Here is a 21,819-nt window from a genome sequence, read left to right on the forward strand (position 1 = left end):
TTGCCGAGTTGATAATGATTTTAATTTCATTCTGAATTGGATTTCTTTATCGTCACTTCACTTCAAGCAATCCTCGTTGCTCTTTAAGTCCTTTCCACACTTATACTAGTGTTTCTTGTCTTTTCTTTTTAATTCACCTAATGTCAAAGGAAGTGAAGGCAGCCAGGTGAAGGGCGAAAGTGACATCCTGGACAACTTGTGTACTAAGGTCGGTCGAGAGCTAATAAACAGAGACTTGTAGTTCGTACAAAGTTGCAACTGTGTTGTTCAGTTGACCTTTGAACTTCCAGCAACCAAGAGATAAGAAGGCAACCTTCACAACAAAGTTTGAGATGGGCGAGATGAGTTCCGAAGATCTGCTTGAATAAACAGGTTTGCTAATTTTGAGGCTGATGTTGTTGGTCTGGATAAGAAGAGTACCAACTTTATGACTGGCGTGTTGGTGGCCTATGCTGAGAGTTTTGAGAAGGCAAATAGGCGGGCCACCTTCTTTAGTTCTAGTTCAGACTTGGGGTAGTGGACAACTTTTGTACTCAGGTATTGTCACATGCTAAACTGTTATCTACTCATGTACTCTCTACTTGAGTTAACCATATACTGGAACACTGAGTTGTTGATGTACTCGATCACTAGAAATGCTAAATTATTTATTATGTTTGGGCATTTGGGTGTTTGAGTAGTTCTTTTATTCAACCACTGGAGCATCGAGCTTCTATTGTACTCGGGTAGTGAGATGTCGAGTTTATTTCATACTCGATTTGAATGCTTTGAATTGTCCCCTTTTACTCGAATAGCTCAATGTTTCTTATTCTATTTTGTTTAAATGACTTAATGTCCTATATTGCACAGAGGGATTTTAGTTGATTACTTGGTGAAGTAGTTTGATTTTCTTGGTAAAGTAATGTGGTACCTCGTTTAGAGGTCTTTTTTATGAAAGTTACTTGGTGAAGTAACTCAATTTACTTGTTGAAGTAGCCTGGTGTCTCACTTGGAGAAATTGTGGTGTTTTGCTTGAAGGATTTTTGGTACCTCACATTGAGAGACCAAAATAATCAAATTAAGCATAAAATTACACATTAAAATACCAAAATGAACATTTTTCTAAAATTATGAACCAATGAACTGGATATCAAAACCATAAAGGTATTTAAACCAATTAAAATATATATATATATATATATATATATATATATATATATATATATATATATATATAATAGCTTTTCAAAGTAAATTGTAAAAAGTCATAAAACAGTTTAAAAATTTATATTGCTAGCATGGCATAATCTGACTAGGCAACCCGGTTTATCTTAAAGCTTAATTTGAACGAATTCAAGTTTTTCAAAAATTTTGTTTAATGGTATGATAAAAAGAAAGTGACGGAGTGTACAGAGAAACATGTGGTTTCTTTTTTATTATTGACTTTAAATCTTCATATATATATATATATATATATATATATATATATATATATATATATATATATATATATATATAATAAACATTTTGAAATCTTTCTTCAATGACTTATAGTTTTGATACAACAAGCAACATTAAAATGCATTGCTTCTCTCTGCATTGTTCTACCATAATAAACGTCATACCATGAGTGAATAGGATGTTTATCTTATTCATTAACATAAAAAAACACTTGTAGGAGACATAAATTTATGTACGTTGCATTTATAACCGACATAATTTTTAGTTTGTTGCAAAAACAACATATATAATTTTTTTTTACTTTCATTTAGATATGCACTAAATTTATTATTTTTCTTCTTCTTCGTCTTTTATTATTTTTCTTCTTCTCTTTTTCCTCGTACTTCTTTTTTTTCTTTTTCTTCTTTCTTTCTTCTCTTTTTCCTTTTCTTCATCTCATAAACATAAAATTATATAAATATAAAACATCTAATATAAACTAAAATTTAAGAAAGAAAGCACACAATGGAAGGGAAAAAACAAGTTGTTGGAAGCGAATGGCGAAACACAAATTCACCAAAATTTAAGAGAGAAAGCATACAATGGAAGGGAAAAAACCAAGTTGTTGGTAGCGAATGGAGAAACACCAATTCGCTTTGCCTTGACCCTGGAGTTGGGTGGAATCAGCATCGTGGTTTGCATAGCCTCCATTGTTGTTGGGTGAAAACACCTTCATCCCCATTGATCTTAGTTGCGTTTGTTTTTCATTAATATTATAGGATATGTGTTTTGGTTGAAAACCTCTCTCACCCACAATGTTGTGAGGAGTGAATTTGAAAATAAAATTTATGAGAATTAATATAAAATTGTATTGACGTGACAAATTAAAAAAAATTATTTTTAAATTCACTCTCATTTACCTTCATATTCGCTCAAAAAAAGGACAAAATAAATTATCTTCAAATCCTCTCAAATCCCCTCAAATCTACTCAAAAGAACAAGCCTTCCTCCACCTTTTTCTTTAACTCTGACCATCACAATCATTGTCACTAATGTGCTCCATCTATGCGTCACTAACACACCAAACCATCATTTTCACCCCCCAACCACCACCACCACCACCACCACCTCCTCCTTTTCTCCTCTCTTTTTTTCTTCTTCTCACTCATTTCCCTATAATAAAAAAAAAATCATCGGATTGAGCGAAAAACTTACTGTCCAAAGTGTCGACGAATTTACAGAAGAAATGAGACCATTTGTAACTGCAACGATAATGTATCGACAAAAATACGGTAAAATAGTAAGTTATTAACAGAAATTTCTGATGACTTTCGTTATTGATAATTGTAAAGATAAGTTATAAAAAAATATCTGTCAATAATAATTGTAATTTCTTATCAGGTTTTTCTGATATATTTTATACACAGATTTTATACTGATGAATACTTCTGTCTATAAATTAAAATGTCAAATTTATAAAAAAATATTTCAATAAATTAGACTTTATGACAGAATTGTGTCTGTCGATAATAATTTATTTCCCCTTAAAGGTTATGTCTCATTCCACACTAATAAAAATAAACCACTTTATAGTTTATCTTTTGATCTATTAGGCATTCTTAAAAGAGTTTCTGATTTACTTAACTTCACAACGGTCATAACATAATTGTTGTGAAATATAAATATCAAGCAATATTCTTATTTGAATCTTCAATTTTTGTTGTGATTTGAATGCAAAATTCATATCTTATCATCGTGACTTTTCTTTCTGTCTTTCTTGATTTCCTGATGTTTTAGCCTACAAGACTTAATTTGAGACTTTTAGTGAATATTTCTCATTGAGTCTAATTTCTTGTGCTTCAATAATCTATCATAATTCACCAGCCTATCATTAATGTTTGCTTCTTATCAACAACTATGTGTCCTCAGATCTTATAAGAATTGTTCCACCATCCATATCTCACCATAATTCTTCATTTAAAAGATTTCAAGTGAAATACTCAATCACTTTATACTCAAGGTATGCAACAACTCAAACTATCTCCTTGCAACTTCATGAGTATTGATGATGTCAGTAATGTCTTCAAAGTGAAAAATAGTTCACTTGAACACACATTTTATAATAGGTTTTATTTTGAAAATTGTGATAGATAGTCCTGTTTTCAAAATTGTTGAAAATATTCTCTCTTTTCAAATACAAGATCTCTAAAATACCAATTTTTGATGTTTAAAAGTAATTAATAAGAGAATATATAACCTGGATAAACTATATGTAATGTAATACATATCTCAAAAGAAAATTATAAATCTCTTAATTTACACACACACATATATATATATATATATATATATATATATATATATATATATATATATATATATATACACTTTATAATTTGGTTTATAATTTTGAACTATTAAAATAGTGTTTACATAAAATAATATATCAACGCATATATATTGAAGTTCTAAATAGTTTTAGGTTTGGCTTAACGCGCACTAGTACAAAAACAGCGTACAACGTCGAATATTTTGAGCCTTTAACGTCGAATTCGAGAACGACGTCATATCGATAGGCGTTAAATTGACGTTGAATTTAAAAAATTCGACGTTAATTTAACGTCGAATTTTGAACATATACGACGTTAATAAATTCTTTTTATTTTTTTAATTAATTATAATCCTTTTTAACAGCTCTACGAAACCTGAAAAGCAGAACTATGAATGGTAATATAGGATCAACAACAAATAACAATAACAAACAACAAATAAGTTCAATCAAACAAAAAACAAGTTCAATCAAACAGAAAACAGGTTCAATCAAACAACAACAACAAACAAGTTCAACTAAACAACAACAAAAAAATTCAACAAAAAAAAAAACAAACAAGTTTAACAAATAAGTTCTTCAAAACGAAAACGAAAACTAACCTTTAAAAGGTGGGTTCATCGGAATAAGGTGTTGCCACCAGTGAGAGAGAAAGAAAAATGCACCTATGATGGACAAGAACACGAAAATAATCGGTGAAAACAAATGAAAATCATACCTAAAGTAGTTAATTAACATGCATTTGTATCAAATGAAAGAAAGATTACATGTGATTCGTCAAACTTCGTTTGAGAAAAGTTTGAACAGAGAAGAGGGTCTCACGCGCTAAGATAAAGTGAATGAATTTTCAATCTCCCGCTCAAATTTTTATTGAATTCACTGGCTTTTTGACGTCTAACGGGCATTCGACATTTTATATCGTCTTACGTCGAATTATAATTCTAAACGTCGTTTAATAATTGCATTTATTTACAATATTACCACCGGTCATTTTTAACGTTGGTTATTTAGTGGTTTTAGACGTTAAATGCGTGACGTTATACACTGTTTTTCCACTAGTGACGGTTCATCCATCATGAACAATCAATCCACTTAGAGGTGACCTTAACTATACAGAATATTAAAGTTGATATATTATTTTAAAAGGTTAAATTGAACTGACTTTTTTTCATTTACTTTGAATTTCGAAGGGTGATATCGGAATTTAAATAAAAAAAAATGTCAAATACACTGCATAATTATTATACACCACTGCTTTGTTTTTTGTATTTTTTTTCCTTACCAACCATCTTTGAATAAAGAGAAAATATACTTGACACACTTCTAGATTCATTTAACACATTATTTCTTATTTTGTTTTATAAAAGTTATATTAAATAAGTGTAGGGGTGTCAATTTATCATTGTCCTTAAATAAACTATAACAAGGAGCTCTTGATGAAAACTTGATGGAATCCTTGAGGTTGAAATTTGTTGCATTTTGTAGCTCTAATTTTCAGTCCTCATCATGCACAAATTCAATTCCATTTGAGCCTCCATGTGATGACAGCAATAATAGTGAGACTAGAAAACATCTACATAACTATGATGACCATATATGTTGGGTTGGGATGATACTTGAAAGATTTAGGTCTTGTGTTGCAACCTTCAGTGTTGACACTGGAATCAAAGTGTACGTGTTAGTGTGTCGATAATTGTTGTTATTTGGAAAATAAATTCCAAAAAGAGATACTAAGAGAAAAAAAAGTTAAAAAAGATGTGAGTAGGGAATGTGATTTTAACAACTTCCTTAATAAGTCATTGGATCAAAATTTCGGTTGTTCACCGTTTCTAAATTGGAATTTTATTTTTAACTGTTTTCTTATTTAATCCTTCTAAATATTATATTTTTTGTTATTACAATTTTCAGTTGATCTCAATTTAAATAATATGAACGTCATAAGGTTTTTTAAAGAAATGCACCAACCTATCTAATTAACATTACTTAGACATTTACTATGTTAATATAGTCTAAAGAATTTTAAATATTTTTTCATCCTTCCATCCTATCATACTATCATATGTCAATGATTCAATTTTTTAAATCCGTCAAAGGTTGATACCGGTAAGATCTGGAAAAATAAGGATTTTAAAAATAAAGTAATTTTGAGACTTTAGATTTTTGTTTGAAAATTAGTGTTCTTGAGTGTATATTTTTGTTAGAACATAATTGTTATATTATTTTTTTATTTTTTTATTTTTGTCCAAGGGCAAAATGGTCTTTTACTTTTATTTAATTGGTGTAGAAATTAATTAAGAGATGGTTTGGTGTTTAGAAACTCTAAATCAAAGAGAGAAAACAGAAGAAGAGAGGAGATTGACGTTTTGGGAGAAGAAGAGAGAGAGCGACTGAAAACTCTTAGAGTAAAAGAAGATTGGTGGTGTTTTAGGATTATAGATAAAGCCTTATGATTAACAAAGGTATGAGGAAGCTTACCTTTGTTTGTTTATAGTTGTATGTTATATCACTAGTACATGTGAAGGAAATGACCTCGGTTGTTTTTGGTCATAGGCCTCGGTTGAGAAACCGAGGTATATCCGGACGAGGTAAAAAGTCCTCCTCTTATGCCTCGGTTGTAAACCGAGTTAGTATCTTGTCTTATACTGTCTCAGTTGAAACATGAACCGAGGTAGTAAAGTGGTTTTTTTTTTTCTGCCACACCTTGTGGAGCATGAGGAAGCAAAAGTGCGTCCAGAGACCAGAGAGAGTGGTTACACAAGCAGAAGTGCGTCAAGAGACCAAAGAACCTCTTCTCATTATTCAGTGCTTCCTGCAGGATCTCCAAAGCTTCCATGGCTTCCTCCGTGGTGCCTTCTCTCGCCCCTTCTCATCACTCCAGCATGCATTCCAATTGCAGGCAAAATTTACAAAAATAAAATTGAATGATGAGTTTTGAAACTGAAGGCAGAGAACCCAAAAACGCAAAGAACCCAAAAACGCAAAGAACCCAACCCAAAAACGCAGAGAACCCAAAAACGCAGAGAACCCAAAAACGCAGAAGCCCTCGCTGCCAAAAACGAAACCCTTGCTGCCAACGAAACCCTCGCCGCGCCACCGCCGCCGCACCATCAGCTCGCCCTTGTCGGTCCATCGTCGCGCCTTTGGTTTTCCATCACCTCGCCCTTCGGTTCATCCCCTACGAAGGCGAGATCCACCGCCAGCCGCCGGCCGCCACCAACGAAGCTTGAGTTGCGCCTCCCAAAGTGTCGCCAAGCCCCAAATCGAAACCCTAAATCGAAGCCGCGGACAGGGACCGTCACGCCGCGGACAACCTCCCACCTCCACGAACACGGACCGTCACACCGCAGAGATCAAGTCGCGGCGGCCGCCCCTACCTACGATAAATCGCGTCTGAACCTGAAAAGAAACAAGGGAAGAAGAGATCTCGCCGCCACCTTGCTCTGACCTCGCCACGACCTCACGATGCCTCGCCGCCACCTCACCATGCCTCGCCGCCACCTCACCATGCCTCGCCGCACTCGCCGCCAACGTTAAGTTGCTTCTGGATTTCGCATGGATGGATAAGCAAGGGGAAAGCGAATTTGGATGCGTGCTCTGGATGTTGCAAGTGAGGGAGTAGTAGAGGATACCCCTTTTTGCATTTCGGAAGGTTTATGCCTCGGGTTAGAGGACCGAGGTATTTGGAACGTTTATGCCTCGGTTGGGTTAGAGGACCGAGGTAGTAAAAAATTAACCAGTTTTAGGTGGGACGTGGCAGAACATCAGGTCTCGATTTTATTTTTAACCGAGTTAATTTGGTTTTTATGCTTCGGTTTTTTTACAACCGAGGCATATAAGTTTGTCGAAATTGCGAAAATGCCACCGCTTCTACATATGCTTCGGTTTTCTAAAAACCGAGACGTATGACCCGTGTTCTTATCTCTATTTTGTACTAGTGTATGTGTTCTTGATTATCTTTATTATCTTGATTGATAATCCTTGTTTTGATATATGTATATGATTATATGTGGTTATTGTTGGGTAAGAGTTTATGTATGAATGAGCATAGGGTTTATGTAATATTTGTGATGAGTTTTCCCTATGAATTTATTATGTATGTTTTGTTGGGTTGGGTTTGATGCTAAGGGAGAACAAAGTTACGATGCTTGGAGGTTTCTATGCAAATATATGTTGTAAGTGTTGGGTTATAGGGCTCCCTTCCTATGTGGAGAATAGGTCAAATAATGTGGACATTATGTCTCACTTTGATTTAGTGGAGATGAGTCAGATTAATAGGGCATATTAGAGTCATTTGAAGAAAGGGAAAAGCCAAGTGAGAGAGAAAGGAAGAGAAGAAGTCATTCTTGCATAACATAAAACCTGCACTAGTGTTTTTGTTGTTGTGAAGTCGTTCACCGTTGAATTGAGTTGATTTTTGGACAGTGAGTTCCAGATGCATGGTTCTTTATTTTGAAAATCCTATTTGGTGTTTTTATCGGAGACTCTTTTGCATCCTATTATTGGGGGTATAACATGTCAATAATTGGATCTGGATTATTCAAGTGATGTATTATATGTGTTTGAGTATGTTTACATGGGTACGTGATGCTTGAATGCATGTATGATGTGTTAACTATGTTTTCACATGATCTAGGGTTGATGTATGTATGTTTGAATGCTTGAATTATGTCGAGGATGTGTTTCGATTGGACAATAATCAATTATCATTAGTTATAATTGATTATCTGCGCATTGGTTTTAAGTGTGATTTTGGGAATAATAAATTATCTAGGATGATAATCGATTATCCCTTCCTACGTGATGCTTCTGGTAAATTTTAGTGAGATAATCGATTATCTTAAGTGATAGTTTATTATCACAGTGCATTTTGGTGAAAAGTGGCAAATTTGATTAAGAATGGACGTGAACCAAACCTGAGAAGCTATGGAACATGATGATAATAAGAGATTGAGGTTAATGGTTATGTTTAGGGTGAGTTTGACTTGTGGTTGAGAGTGGAGCATGAGTGAGTGTTGAGATGTACTTGAGTATGTAATTAATGAGCATGAGAGTGGAGAATAAGTCTACTTGTTGTATCTCGTAAATCTTGGTTCTATCTACGAATATGTGCTTCCTTTTGTCTTGTGTGCACTGGAAGAAGATAATCTATAGAGGAGGCTACAGATATCCTGTAGGAGAGGCTACATGTGGGCTATAGGAGCGACTACAATCGGTGAGGTAGGGTACAAGAGTGAGATAGACTCTTTCCACTATGGTATTATAGCACGATGATGCTCATGGTGTTGATGGTGGTGTATCTACGATGATGATCATGGTACTTGAGATGCTCTAAGTTATGTTATGTTGATAATGGTGTTACTATAATGGTTATAGTAAGTAGTTAACATGAGTGCTAATGAGTGGATAGACTAAGGGTCTATGTATGAGATGTTAGTGATGACATCAAAGATTAGAGATCAAGGATCAATGATCGAAGTTCGAGGATTGGGGATCGATGATTAAGTAATTCAGTATGATTGAATTGTTTCTGTTAGAAGATTATGAATCCTTTTGTTATTACTACTATGTATGAGGTGTTTGATTATGATTAATATAATCAGAAGGTATGCATCATGTGTTTGATTATGGTTGGTATAATAAGAAGATATGTATCTTCTTGTGTGTTTTATTATAGTTGATATAATCAGTATCTATGTTCTTGTTATTATGGTTGATTTATTGGTAGCCTACCCATACATGTTTGTGTTTACATGCTTGTGAATGAAATTATCAATTATGATTGTATAATGTGTTATATATAAGCAGATAATAAATTTTGAATTTTATCAATTTTTGATAATCTTTAACATTTCAAAAATCAGAGTGTTACCGTAGTACACTAAAAACATCCACGATAAAAATTCATAAGTTTACTACTTATAAACTATTCAACATTTTCTAATATCAAATTTACATTTAAATAATCTAAATCAAAAATATAAAATAACTTTGATAAAAAAAGCTAAAAATTTGATTAGTTTTATTTTTTATACACAAATCAATTTAAATCTTTATAACATTTAGTTTTCACTATTTAAGCCTTTAATGATTAAAAAATAAATAAATAATTCTCTCAACTCTTTTAAGTAATGATAGACGTGTACCAACCAACATTTTTCTCGACAACATACCAAGACTCTTTTTTAACACTAAAAATTTAGATCCTCCCTTATCTAAATTCTAGACGAGTTATTTTAATTTATTTTTCATAAAAAAATAATTTTACTTAATAATTAATATTTAATATTTTAATATATTTTTTTTAAAGAGTGTTTTATTTTTTTTTTCGGTTTTTAACCTTTTGACGAACTTGTTTTAGTCTCTACATAATTATAAATTTTAGAAAACAAGAGAATTTAATATTTTGTTTTAATTTCATTTCAGAAAAATAATTTCATTTTAAATGAAAATTGAAATATGAAAAATAATTGATTTCATATATTTTTAAAATTGGGAAGATTAATTTATCGATTTAAAAGTATAGCTACTAAAACTAAAGAAATGTATATATATATATATATATATATACTAAAATTTACTTTTTATCCTCTAGTATTACTTTACTTAAAATTTATTTCAATCATTAAAATAGTTTTGAAATTGTGTAATAATTTGTAGTATTTAATTGATTTAAATAATGGTAAATGACAAATAATGTTTAAATTTGAGATTATTAAAATTCAAATTATGTATTAAAATAATTGATGAACTATGAACACTTATAATCCACTTCTTTGAGAAAAAGTGGATCATACCCACAAAAGGCACAAAACAAATAAACAATTTCCAAAATATCTATCATGAAAAAAATATGAAGAATAGGGTGAAGTCTTCCACTGAACGTATTTCTTAACCGTTTTAGGCTCAACGGTTATTGGCATGCATATGCATATTTTATTTATTTATTCATTTTTCATAATAAAAAATAGTTACTTTTAGATTAATTAAAGCTTTATATTATATTCAGTTATAAAACAAAAAAAAAATCGAGTTTGAAGACAAGGAAACTACTTGATTTTGTTGAAAATACATAGTATAGTCCAATTTCAGTATAAAAAAACTAAATACATACTTTCAGTCTTTTACTCGAAATAAGTAATATATACATGTTTTAAACATTTAATTATTATATATATATATATATATATATTTAAAAGAATAAAATAAATAAATTAAAAACTCCGTTTAGAATTCGGATCGGGGACCTTACTACGGGAATCGCTATTAGTTTCTTAATAGATGAGGGTAAGTTAAGAAATTATGAATAATTGTCCTGTATTTCCCGAAACTCTAAAATTTTCTATGGAGCATTAAAAGTATAATTTATTATTGGATTGGAGCTACGTAGAATAGATACAAATCTGAATTTTAAGTTTCAACCCTTTCTTCTGTTACTGTGCTTAGAGACTCAGAATCCCTTTCTTCTTCATCTTCTTCTTCTTCTTCTCAAAGGCAATCTCATTCTCATTGCTTCTATCTGTAGCAAAGACCTTCAATGCCACACTTTTCAACGCTCCCAATTTTCAAATCCATTTTCTAGGTACTGTATTGTCTCAATTTCCTCATTCTTCTCAATTCATCCTCCATTCTGCATAATCATTCCCTTTTGAAGACATCCCAACTTCGTGATGATATCTTTCTGAGCTTAATCTAGCTGTATCAGATCTTGGGTTTCTCGTTAAACTTCGAGTGAATCTTGAACTCCAATGAAATAATCTTTGTTTTTTAGTTTTTTCATTCATAAGCCCGCCCCCAAAATGGAGATTTCGACTGGAGGTTGTTCTCCCAGAATCAGGTCTGATTACCCCAGGAAGGAGGGATCCGAGGGAACCCCTGTTAAGCAGTTTGAACTCTCTGGTCGTGATCGCAATTATGAAATGCAATCAATGAATGCTTTGGATATTCTCAGAGAAACTGTTAGGATTCTTAGGTTCGATTCATGGGGTTTCATTGCAATCGCTGTTATGCTTATTTGTCCTGTTTCTGCTGTGCTTTTGTCCAATGTGATAGTGGATGTGTCTATTGTGAAGAATCTATCTATTAGGCTTATGTTGGTTGCCCAAGCTAGTGGTCTTCCTCTGAGACCAATTATCAAACAGTCCTGTCAGCGATTTGCAGAGACCGTGGTTTCTTCAGCCGTGTGCTTTCCTTTGTATGCTACATTGTTGTTATTGTCCAAAGCTGGTGTTGTCTATACCGTAGATTGTACTTATTGCAGAAAGAGGTTTGATGCTTCCAAGTTTTGTGTGATTGTTTCTAAGATTTGGAGGAAGATCCTCTTCACATATCTGTGGGGCTGTGCGCTTGTGGTTGGTTGCATCACCTTGTTCTGTGTTTTCCTTGTTGCGTTCTGCAGTGCATTAGCTGTTCTTGGGTTTTCCCCTGATATTGTTGTGTACTGTGCAATGCTGGTTGGGTTGGTTTTCTCTGTCGTCTTTGCCAATGCCATAATCATCTGTAACATTTCGATAGTGATCTCTGTGTTGGAGGATGTTTCGGGAGCGCAGGCAATGCTGCGGTCTAGTATTTTGATCAAGGGTCAGACACAGGTTGGTCTACTGATATTTCTTGGATCGACTATAGGGATGGCCTTTGTGGAGGGCTTGTTTGAGCACAGAGTAAAGACATTGAGCTATGGTGATGGATCTTCAAGGGTGTGGGAAGGGCCACTCTTGGTGGTGATGTATTCATTTGTAGTGCTTATAGATTCCATGATGAGTGCAGTTTTCTATTTCAGTTGCAGATCTTCTAGCCTGGAGGTCTCAGATAGCGAAGGCAACTCAATTTTAGAAACTATGACCATTTCTGCTGAATCAATGGGAATTCAATGACATTGTCAGCATGGTATTGATTGTGCCAATTGAATGAATAAGAAGAAGAGGGAAGCTGTAAGCGTTTGTTCCCTGAAAACTGGGTTGCTATTGAGGAACCTTGCAAGTTGCAACATTTCATCCTTTGAGCATTAGATAGGAAAGCTACGTAGAGGTGATGACTTTGAATGGCTTTACCTTAACGAGCTAGCTCATTTCAGCGTGCGGAAATTACCTTTTAGTTATATTACAAATATGAAGAAAATGAAAGCCGGATAGTCAATGTATTTGTTTTTTGAGTGTTAGTAGAAAAGAATATATTTTATAGGCAAATTTAAGAAACTAATTTGAAACAAACCACATTTTTGTTGTTATATTGTTATACACACTTTGAAGCTCCTGCCTTCATAATGTATTGGGTAACAAATTTTCTGCTGAATTGATCTATTGCTTCAAACATTTATAGCTGCAACCAACTCATGTAGAACAATAAATCACTAAAATCAGTACTATTTGAGAAAAATGTCATAGGTGAGTGAGTCTATTGAATTCTGTACTTTTATCTGCCTCATTATTTGCTAATATATCTTAAGACTTAACGTTTCTTTCTTTTGTTCTAAAATATTTAGGGGTCTTTCAAGGTTAAGGAATCCCACAAACCTCACCGAGAGGTCTTAGGTTGGTATTTTCTGATCCGCCTGTTAAGGGAGAGTACTTGCCGTGAGGTTTGAAAGTTTGTTCCCAGTTAAATGGTCTTGATGCTCTTTTTTTTTTCAGTTTTTATTACATTGTTAAAATTTATACATATAAAGAATAAGTTTATCTGTTGATATTCAGTATGCTCCGAGTGGATTCTTGAAAAAAGTATCCAGAGCTCGTTTGTACCAAAAAATCTCTCATGTCTAGATCACGAAGGAATTCACCTTCTGATTTTACCATGCAATGAATGATCTTTCTGTGTGCCTAACTGCTTGTTCCTTCAAGCTCTATGTAGGAGAATATTTGTTATACTTGTCAAAATTTTGTTGTTCCACATGTTGACCGAACGAGGTTATAAAATATAAGTGTAGTATGATGATCTGCTCCTTCAATTTGCAACGAAGTTGAGCATGGCCATTCTACTTCCATGAGTGCACCAACCTTCCCTTTTCTACACAATGATCCACTACTAGAAGTACCTTACTAGAGAGCAAAAAATACTACGGTTGAGGCTTATTTCATATGGCAAGCAGGGTATTTCGTTCTACTTTGTTGGTTTTAATTGCATTTGTGGTTGGTAATTTTTTGTCAAATATTGTTTAGCAACCTATTTTATTCTTAAAAGAGTGTTAGTAACATGTTCTTAAACAATCCTTTTAATACACTCTTATATTGGTTACAAATTATTAGAAATTACAAGATTATGGAAAATTGGTGAAGTAAGATTCTGAGATCCACGAAATTGTTATTTTCGATAAATTTCAATCAACAAGAGTGTGCGTTTAAAATAGTGTATTTCTAGCATTTCTCTTCATGCCAATGGCATATTCAAGGATATTTTTGGGGCCAAATTTTAGTGGTCTACATATTGCGGTGTTAAGATGTGAATGAGAAATGCTCAAATCTTCTTATGCAAGACTAAGGTTCTATTTGGATAATTTATAAATAAACACTTTTTAGGAGAAGAAAATAAAAGAATAAAATGAATTAAGTTTTTTCATAACTCAAAATCAACTTGTGTATTTTAACTTCAATTAAAAGTGCTTGCACCTAACTTATCTAAAAGCTAATGTTTACGTTGATTTTAGGTAAGGAAAAAGATTGATTCGTTTTATTTTCTTTTTGTGCAAATACTACTTGTGGAACTTGGCAATAATACCAAATCCAGTAATAAAATAGTCAGTAAAAGTTGTATTTATAGAGAGACTTGTGTGATAAGTAGACTTCTTGATTGCAGACATTTAAATAATAAGGTAACCTAATTTAAAACACAAGTGTATACAAAATAAAAAATTACAAATTTTTTTTTGGAAATTTATCGTATTGTTAATGTGCGTGATAGGATGAATGTAAAACACAGAAATGAGATTGTTGGGGTTTAAGTTCTTTAGACTTTTTGATATATAATTATTGTGTTATTTTACTTAAATGAGATTGTTAAGTTTTAATATCTTAAACGAGGGAATATAAGTTACTAGATTATAACCCAAGTATACAAAGACGCTTGGTAAGAAAAACAAAAACAAATATAAGAAGAAATATCACGGAGAGAAAACATCCAACATATGATACTGAGTTAAAATCACTCATAAAACCTTTTATACCGTATAACTAGTTGGTCAATGTAATCCCTTACGTTGATTGATCGGACAATCTTGTCAACCGTATTTTTCCAAACAATTGAAAGAGGTTATATATGTTATAATTGGTCGATTTATGTTTCAAGAGTAATCAATGGATAAGTACAAATATAAATAACTCTTCATAAACCTTACACAATTAACCGAAACAAAATTTGTTCAGGAACATTTAGGTTATTTGGTCAATCCTAATTAAAAGTTCACCTCGAAACCTATAAATACATAAATAAGTGAGAAGGTAGGTGATAACATTTATTTTGAAAAATATTATATTGTGCGTTGAGAATGTTTTTGACAGGTACATCACCGCCTAAAGACTAAATCATAATAACAGGTAACGAAAAAAAGACTAATGCCTAAGTGTAGAGAAGTAGTTTTTGACCTCACTATTCGAAACAGTTTTCATTGTACAAGTATAAGAATAACTTATAGTATTGTTTTGTGATTTAGAAGATATGATAAATCAAACATGATTTTTATTCGATGATTAACTGTGAATTCAATGTATTTTTTTATTCGTGAACACACAGTATTTAGTACAGTCAACTAACAAGTGGGAAGAAACAAAACTAGCTTGCTGAATTGAAGAACAACGAAGAATGATTCACAAAATCCAAGAACATTCACTTTAAATTGTAATTCACAATTTACTGATACTAGTTTTTTTTTATTATTATTTACTCAATTTGACATAAAGTACAGAACAAAAGCCTTATCATGTCACAAAACTGAATTAGCTTTATTTGTAATGAAATTAAAGAATATGGGTTAGACCCATCTCAATAGTACAAGATTAAAAGAATATGAATTCTACTCCAATTTTATTTTCTTTGAAGCAAGAATGAAAATAAAAAAATGAGGTCCGAAATGAGTGGAAGAAAATATTGTTCCTCACTAGGTCTAACGTCAGAGTTACCATCCTAAAAAATTTTCCAATGGAAAATGTTATTTGGACAACAAAAGTTTGACACAATTTTGACAACGGCGACGTGGCAGCTGTGCATTGGCTCAGTGAATTGAAAACAAACCAGAAAAAACCCAAAATACCCCTCACCCCGGTTCACTGAGCCAATGCACAGCTGCCACGTCGCCGTTGTCAAAATTGTGTCAAATTTTTGTTGTCCAAATAACATTTTCCTTTTCCAATTCCTTTCCATTTTCTTGTCCAACTTGTAGCCTCAAACACTCAGACACCCCTGTTAAGGTGTAAAAACAAGCAGAGAATTTACGTTCATACTTCATCATAAAAGTTTCTCTGCCTAACGCTGAATCATCAACATCGTAATATTTGTTTTCCTCTATCGCTCCCACCATCTCTTCTGCTATCTCAAACGGACAAAAAGAGTAACTCAGTGATCCACCAGACTCCAAAAACTGAAAATCACAACCTTCAAACTCTCCTTTACCACTCACAATCTTCTTCTCTTCATCATAAACATTCTCAGCAAAATTATAAACGAAGCTGAAATCTTCCCCGCTACCCTTCTGGTTACAATCGTCTTCATTAGTTCCACAGCTATAGTCACAAGTAGTCATGGCAGAAGAACTATAACTAGCACCATGATAACTTTCTTCAACAATCCCATTTACTTCCATGTCTACAAAATTCTCGTAGTGGGGTTCTTCTGTTTGGAGATATAATTTAGGTTCTGGTTCTGGTTGAGGCTGAGATTGAGGTTGAGGTTCTACTTTGGTTTCTTGATCATAGTGGTTACTCGGAAAACGAGTACAGGATTCAAAGTTTCTAGCTTTGAGTCTATGAAAGAGGAGTTTGGCAATCTTTGGAGGAAGAGCAGAAACATAAGGAGAAGATTGGGAAGGAAAGAAGTTTGTGCGAGTGTTGGCACCACGAAGCAAACGTGCTGCTTCATCATAAGCTCTTGCAGCATCTTCAGCATTGTCGTAAGTGCCTAACCAAAGTCTAATGTTCTGAATGGTGTCTTTGATTTCAGCCACCCATCGCCCTGAGGGTCTTTGTCTCACCCCAATGTAACGTTTGTTAGCTCTTCTAGCTCCAAGAATAGCAGCAGCCATTGAAGCTGCTTCTTCCCTCAGTTTTTCCCATTCTGTCTTCCCTTCTTCACTCTTCTTTTCCCCTCCTTCACATTCCCATCTTTTTCTCTTGTTTGCCATTTTCCCCTTCATGATGCTTTCTTTTACGTTCGATCGGTAGTGCATTGCAGCATTGGCCAGTGCACGCATTTATAGCCAAGTGATTGCAGAAGCTGTTTAGTTGAAAGTGAGATATTTGGAATCTCAAATGCTTGTTGCTTCCTTTTGTTCCAACTATGAATCGGCTTTCTTTCTTAACTTGTTTTTTACTTAAAAAACAAACCTTGGTACCGTACATATTTCGCTTTCATTCTGGGGGAGATTACAAGACGTATTTCACAATGAATCTGGCTTTTTCATTTTGGCTTAGTATATCTTGCTTGAACTCACTAATTATCTACCTTTGTTTTAAGCTGAAATCATAGAATTTATTGGAAAATGAATATTATTATTGCATGGTTACATAGCAACTAGAGATTCTGGATTTCAAGAGTTAGAATTTTTTTCACTCCTTTTTATGTGAACAATATGGTGAAGTGTTTAGACACGAATTAGATTAAGATTCTCTGAGAGAAAAAAAATAGAAAAAAATTTAAGAAAGAAAGAAAAAACTATTGAAGTTTTTTAGAAAAAACTATTGAAATTTTTAGAAAAGACCTAATTGAGAGAAACTCTTACTAATTTTTAATCATATTAGTAAATAAACTTATACTTAATTTAATCTCACAAAATCAATATCCACAAATAAGCATTATATCTCGTATAATCGAACTTTCTTCATAATTAATATAAAATCTTTTTTTTTTTATAAATCATATTCTTCATAATTAATATAAAATCTTTTTTTTTTTATAAAACAGATTTGTGTGTTGGAGTTTGTTCGATAAATTAAGATTAGTTTCCGGCATGTGTATAGCTTTTGTCAATGTCAAAAACCTTGTAGAAATCACCTTTTACATCAGTCACAAAAGCATATGCCTTAGATTGATACTTGTACGATGAGATAAACTCAAATCTGTTTTCGTATTTATTAATTATACAAGTGAAACTATATGCATGTGTTACTTTTTTACAAAAAAAAAATAAATTATAGATATAAAAATAAATATAATTAATTTTTACAATTTAATTATAGATAATTTTTATTTATTTAGTATATGACTTTTATATATTAGATTTAAAAAAAGTAATTAAATTAAAAACGTAGTTAAATTTAAAAATCAATTAAATTTAAATAAAACAGTAACTTGTAAAAATAAAATAAATAGATAAAAAAAAATACTCCTTATATATAAGCACACATTCTTGTTTATCTTGCAAATGGTGGTTTATTTTTAGTAAATAATTTTAAAATGTGGTAATAACATTTTTTTTTTAAATTTACACAAAGAAACGTTAGTCCTATTAAAGTTTGCTTGCATGTTACAATATTTAAAAGAGTTTATGATCTGTCTCACGATCGATGATATTCACTTGTTGGTACTCTAATATCACACGGTTCTATTGCTGATAAAAAAAATAAAAAAAAATCACCTGGTTATATATTCCTCAGCTTTGCATCTTCAATTTAAAATTACATTTTATAAAAAATTACATTAATTTTTTTTTTTGCGTTTCAAATTTGAGTTATGTTAATGTTTAATAGTTTTTTTCAGATTTAGGAGAAGTTAAAATTTTCATTTATAATAAATATTCACTAGTTTAATAAGTTTGAAATAAAAAAAATATATAAACATGGATTGTATATATACACACAATGTCTTCATCTTTTATTATATTTTTATAAATATTTACATAATTGGTACCCTTTTTCTTACAAATTTAACTCAAACATATCATTACAGTCTTGAATATTACTTCTATTTTTTTTTTCTTTCTAATGCTTTTGTTTATTGTGTTAAGTTAATTTAGTATATTACATTATTTGTAAAAATAATTAATCTTTTTCATTATAATCAATTGGTTTTTAATCATCAAGACAAAGTTATGTAACTTAGAGTGCTTCAATCATATAAAAAGACCTAAAATATTGTGTACAAGAAAAATTAAAACATGACGACATAGTGTTCTTGCCTTGAGCTGTTATGTTCCTTGCAAGCCCACTAAAATAACTACAAGCGAATATTTGAAATACTTGGCTAGCCAATTTATGTCAATTTCTCCACCAACCTTACAAATTCTATCACCTTTATATCAGTCTATCAATAAGCTGAATAATAATAAAAAGTGCGTTTCTTTTTTCCTAACCGTTTTCTTTCTTCCTTCCAATCTGCGACATTATCGCTCTTTTTGTGATATGGAACAACATGTCTAAATAAAAATAAGCTTACACTTTCGATAGCATCACCTCTTATCACTTTGTTTTCATGGTTGACCAAAGCAAGCGTGTTATGATATCAAAGCTATGTTGTATGACTCTGAATTTTTTTTTCTTTATTTATTTTATATATTCTTTTCTTTGTGGTTTCAGATAGAAACTAACATTCACTTAGATATTTTGAATATGTTTTTGGTGTATGTCATACTTTGTCAATCACACACTTATAATTTATACACTTACATATTAGCTTTTTACCTTTAAAATATTGCTTAATAACCATTATATTAAATTATTGAATCCTTCCACTCTAAAATTGATAAGGAAAACGTTTCTTCAACAACAGATTTTTGACAACAATTTGACAACAACACGTGTCTCACTGTCATTGGTTGTTTTTATTAAATTTTGTTTAAAGATTCATTTTGTTTTGGAGGGCATTTTTGGAATAATTTTCAGAAACTTTTTGGCGCTTTTCAGAAACCCTGCAAAAGTCTCTTTCCTCATTTTCGAAACTCTCTCTCTATCTTTTCGAAACTTTCTCTCCCCCTTCACTGAAAGATCCTTCAAAATTTTATCTCCGTCATTGAAGTTCCTTCCTTTGAAACTCTCTCCGTCATTGAAGTGGTGTCTCTGTCCACCGTTGTTCGTCCGTCGCTTGGGTCCACCAGTGTCTTTGGAGGAAGTCGTCTCTCTCTCTCCGCCATTGAAGTGCTTTCTGTGCGCCATTTCTCCAAAGCTCTCGTTTTTCCGCTGACACCGTTGTTCCTTCGTCGCTTAGGTGCATTGTTCCTTCCTCTTTGGTTAGCGAGTGGTTTTGTTGACATCATTTCTCCAAAGGTATTGTTTTTTCGTATAAACAACCTATAAACAATGGTGCAGAACGTCACTTCTCAACCTATAAACAACCTTCGTGGGTCTTCCATCCACATAGGACTCACCAAACTCGAAATTGCTTGTTATGGACACCTTAAACCATGGCCAACAGGGGGATCAATCCATAAAAACTTGAAAACACAGTCGTCAGGACTGTTGGGGAGTGCTTCAGCCATGTCTGGGTAGCACTCCTTAACTTTTGGTACAAAAGGGGATTTTTCCACTGGTGCAGGGAGCACACCCAATAACGTTTAACTCACTCACCCATCTCAAAAAATGAAAAATTCAACAAAAATAGAGAATGGGGAGTAGTGTTCATCTAGCTAGGGAGTACAGTTGAAGTTTCTGTACAAAATACCCATTTTCTTTTGGTAATCGATTACAGGGGTCTTGTAATCGATTAGCAGAGGAAAAAGCGTAATTTGTACAGAAACTTCAACTGTACTCCCGAGCTAGATGAACATTGCTCCCCAACTCTGTTTTTCTGACCTTTGCTACTTGTTTTATTCTTAAGTTTCTCCACCGAACTCCAAATGACTTGATTCTTGTTTTGTTGGAATCTAGACTCAAAGATCTTTCCAACAAAACAAGAATCAACTCATTTGGAGTTCGGTGGAGAAAGTTTTGAGGAAAACAACCAGCAAAAGTCAGAGGTGGTAGAAATATATAAAACGTTAACTTTAAGGAATTAACTGCACCTACTCAGGTGTCCAAAAATTATAAATTAGTAGTCATTGGAAAGATATTTGAGTCTAATTTCTAATAAAAAAAGAATCACATCATTTGGAGGTCTGTGGAAAAAGTTATGATTAAAATAGTCAGTAAAGGTCAAAGTTGACAGCATGGGTTATGCACATCACCTCAATTGGAGAAAACCACCTAAATGAACATTTTTATTTTGAAGAAATCAATGACCTAACCTCATTATTGGTGCAGAGAGCTCACCGAATAACATTGAACTCACTCACCCATCTCATAAAAGGAAAAATTCAACAAAAATAGAGAATGGGGAGCAGTGTTCATCTAGCTTGGGAGTACAGTTGAAGTTTCGATACAAATTACCCTTTTTCCTCTGGTAATCGATTACAGGGGTCTTGTAATCGATTACCAGAGGAAAAAGGGTAATTTGTACAAAAACTTCAACTGTACTCCCCATCTAGATGAACACTGCTCCCCAACTCTGTTTTTCTGAACTTTGCTACTTGTTTTATTCTTAACTTTCTCCACCGAACTCCAAATGACTTGATTCTTGTTTTGTTGGAATCTAGACTCAAAGAGCTTTCCAACAAAACAAGAATCAACGCATTTGGAGTTCGGTGGAGAAAGTTATGAGCAAAACAACCAGCAAAGGTTAGAGGTGGTAGAAATATATAAAACGTTAACTTTAAGGAATTAACTGCACCTATTCAGGTGTCCAAAAATTATAAATTAGTAGTCATTGGAAAGATATTTGAGTCTACTTTCTAATAAAAAAAGAATCACATCATTTGGAGGTCTGTGGAAAAAGTTATGATTAAAATAGTCAGCAAAGGTCAAAGTTGACAGCATGGGTTATGCACCTCACCTCAATTGGAGAAAACCACCTATAGGTGTTTGAACCAAGGTAGTTCAAGTTCATGACAATTTTTGCACAACTCG

The 21,819-nt window shown here is 32.7% G+C and overlaps 2 protein-coding genes across 3 annotated transcripts; one reads left to right on the plus strand and one right to left on the minus strand.

The window, feature by feature from the left end:
* The first annotated feature begins 11,115 nt into the window (after positions 1–11,115).
* Positions 11,116–13,861, plus strand: LOC124825380 (uncharacterized). 2 transcript variants are annotated; one of them, XR_015783466.1, is made up of 2 exons: positions 11,116–12,772; positions 13,227–13,861. XR_015783466.1 is itself a non-coding variant. In XM_047297981.2 (1 exon), the coding sequence occupies exon 1, from the start codon at positions 11,545–11,547 to the stop codon at positions 12,616–12,618; it is 1,074 nt and encodes a 357-aa protein (XP_047153937.1). In that variant the 5' UTR covers positions 11,116–11,544; the 3' UTR covers positions 12,619–12,971. The 2 variants fall into 2 exon arrangements, 1 of the variants encoding a protein (XP_047153937.1); XM_047297981.2 differs by lacking the exon at positions 13,227–13,861 and having other exon boundaries at positions 11,116–12,971.
* Positions 13,862–16,122: 2,261 nt separating this feature from the next.
* On the minus strand, positions 16,123–17,138 carry LOC124825382 (uncharacterized). The gene is made up of 2 exons (XM_047297983.1): positions 16,174–17,138; positions 16,123–16,132 (listed from the first exon to the last, which is right to left on the minus strand). Exons 1-2 carry the CDS (start codon positions 17,136–17,138, stop codon positions 16,123–16,125), a joined length of 975 nt encoding a protein of 324 aa, XP_047153939.1.
* Between the last annotated feature and the right edge of the window lie 4,681 nt (positions 17,139–21,819).

Source organism: Vigna umbellata, chromosome 1 (genome assembly GCF_029865625.1).
Source record: "Vigna umbellata cultivar VRB3 chromosome 1, Vumbellata_1.0, whole genome shotgun sequence".
In the NCBI taxonomy this organism is placed as follows: domain Eukaryota; kingdom Viridiplantae; phylum Streptophyta; class Magnoliopsida; order Fabales; family Fabaceae; genus Vigna; species Vigna umbellata.

Coding starts and splice junctions, on each gene's coding strand:
- LOC124825382 (XM_047297983.1), bottom strand. CDS start 17,138: ATGCGTGCACTGGCCAATGCTGCAATGCACTACCGATCGAACGTAAAA.
- LOC124825380 (XM_047297981.2), top strand. CDS start 11,545: ATGGAGATTTCGACTGGAGGTTGTTCTCCCAGAATCAGGTCTGATTAC.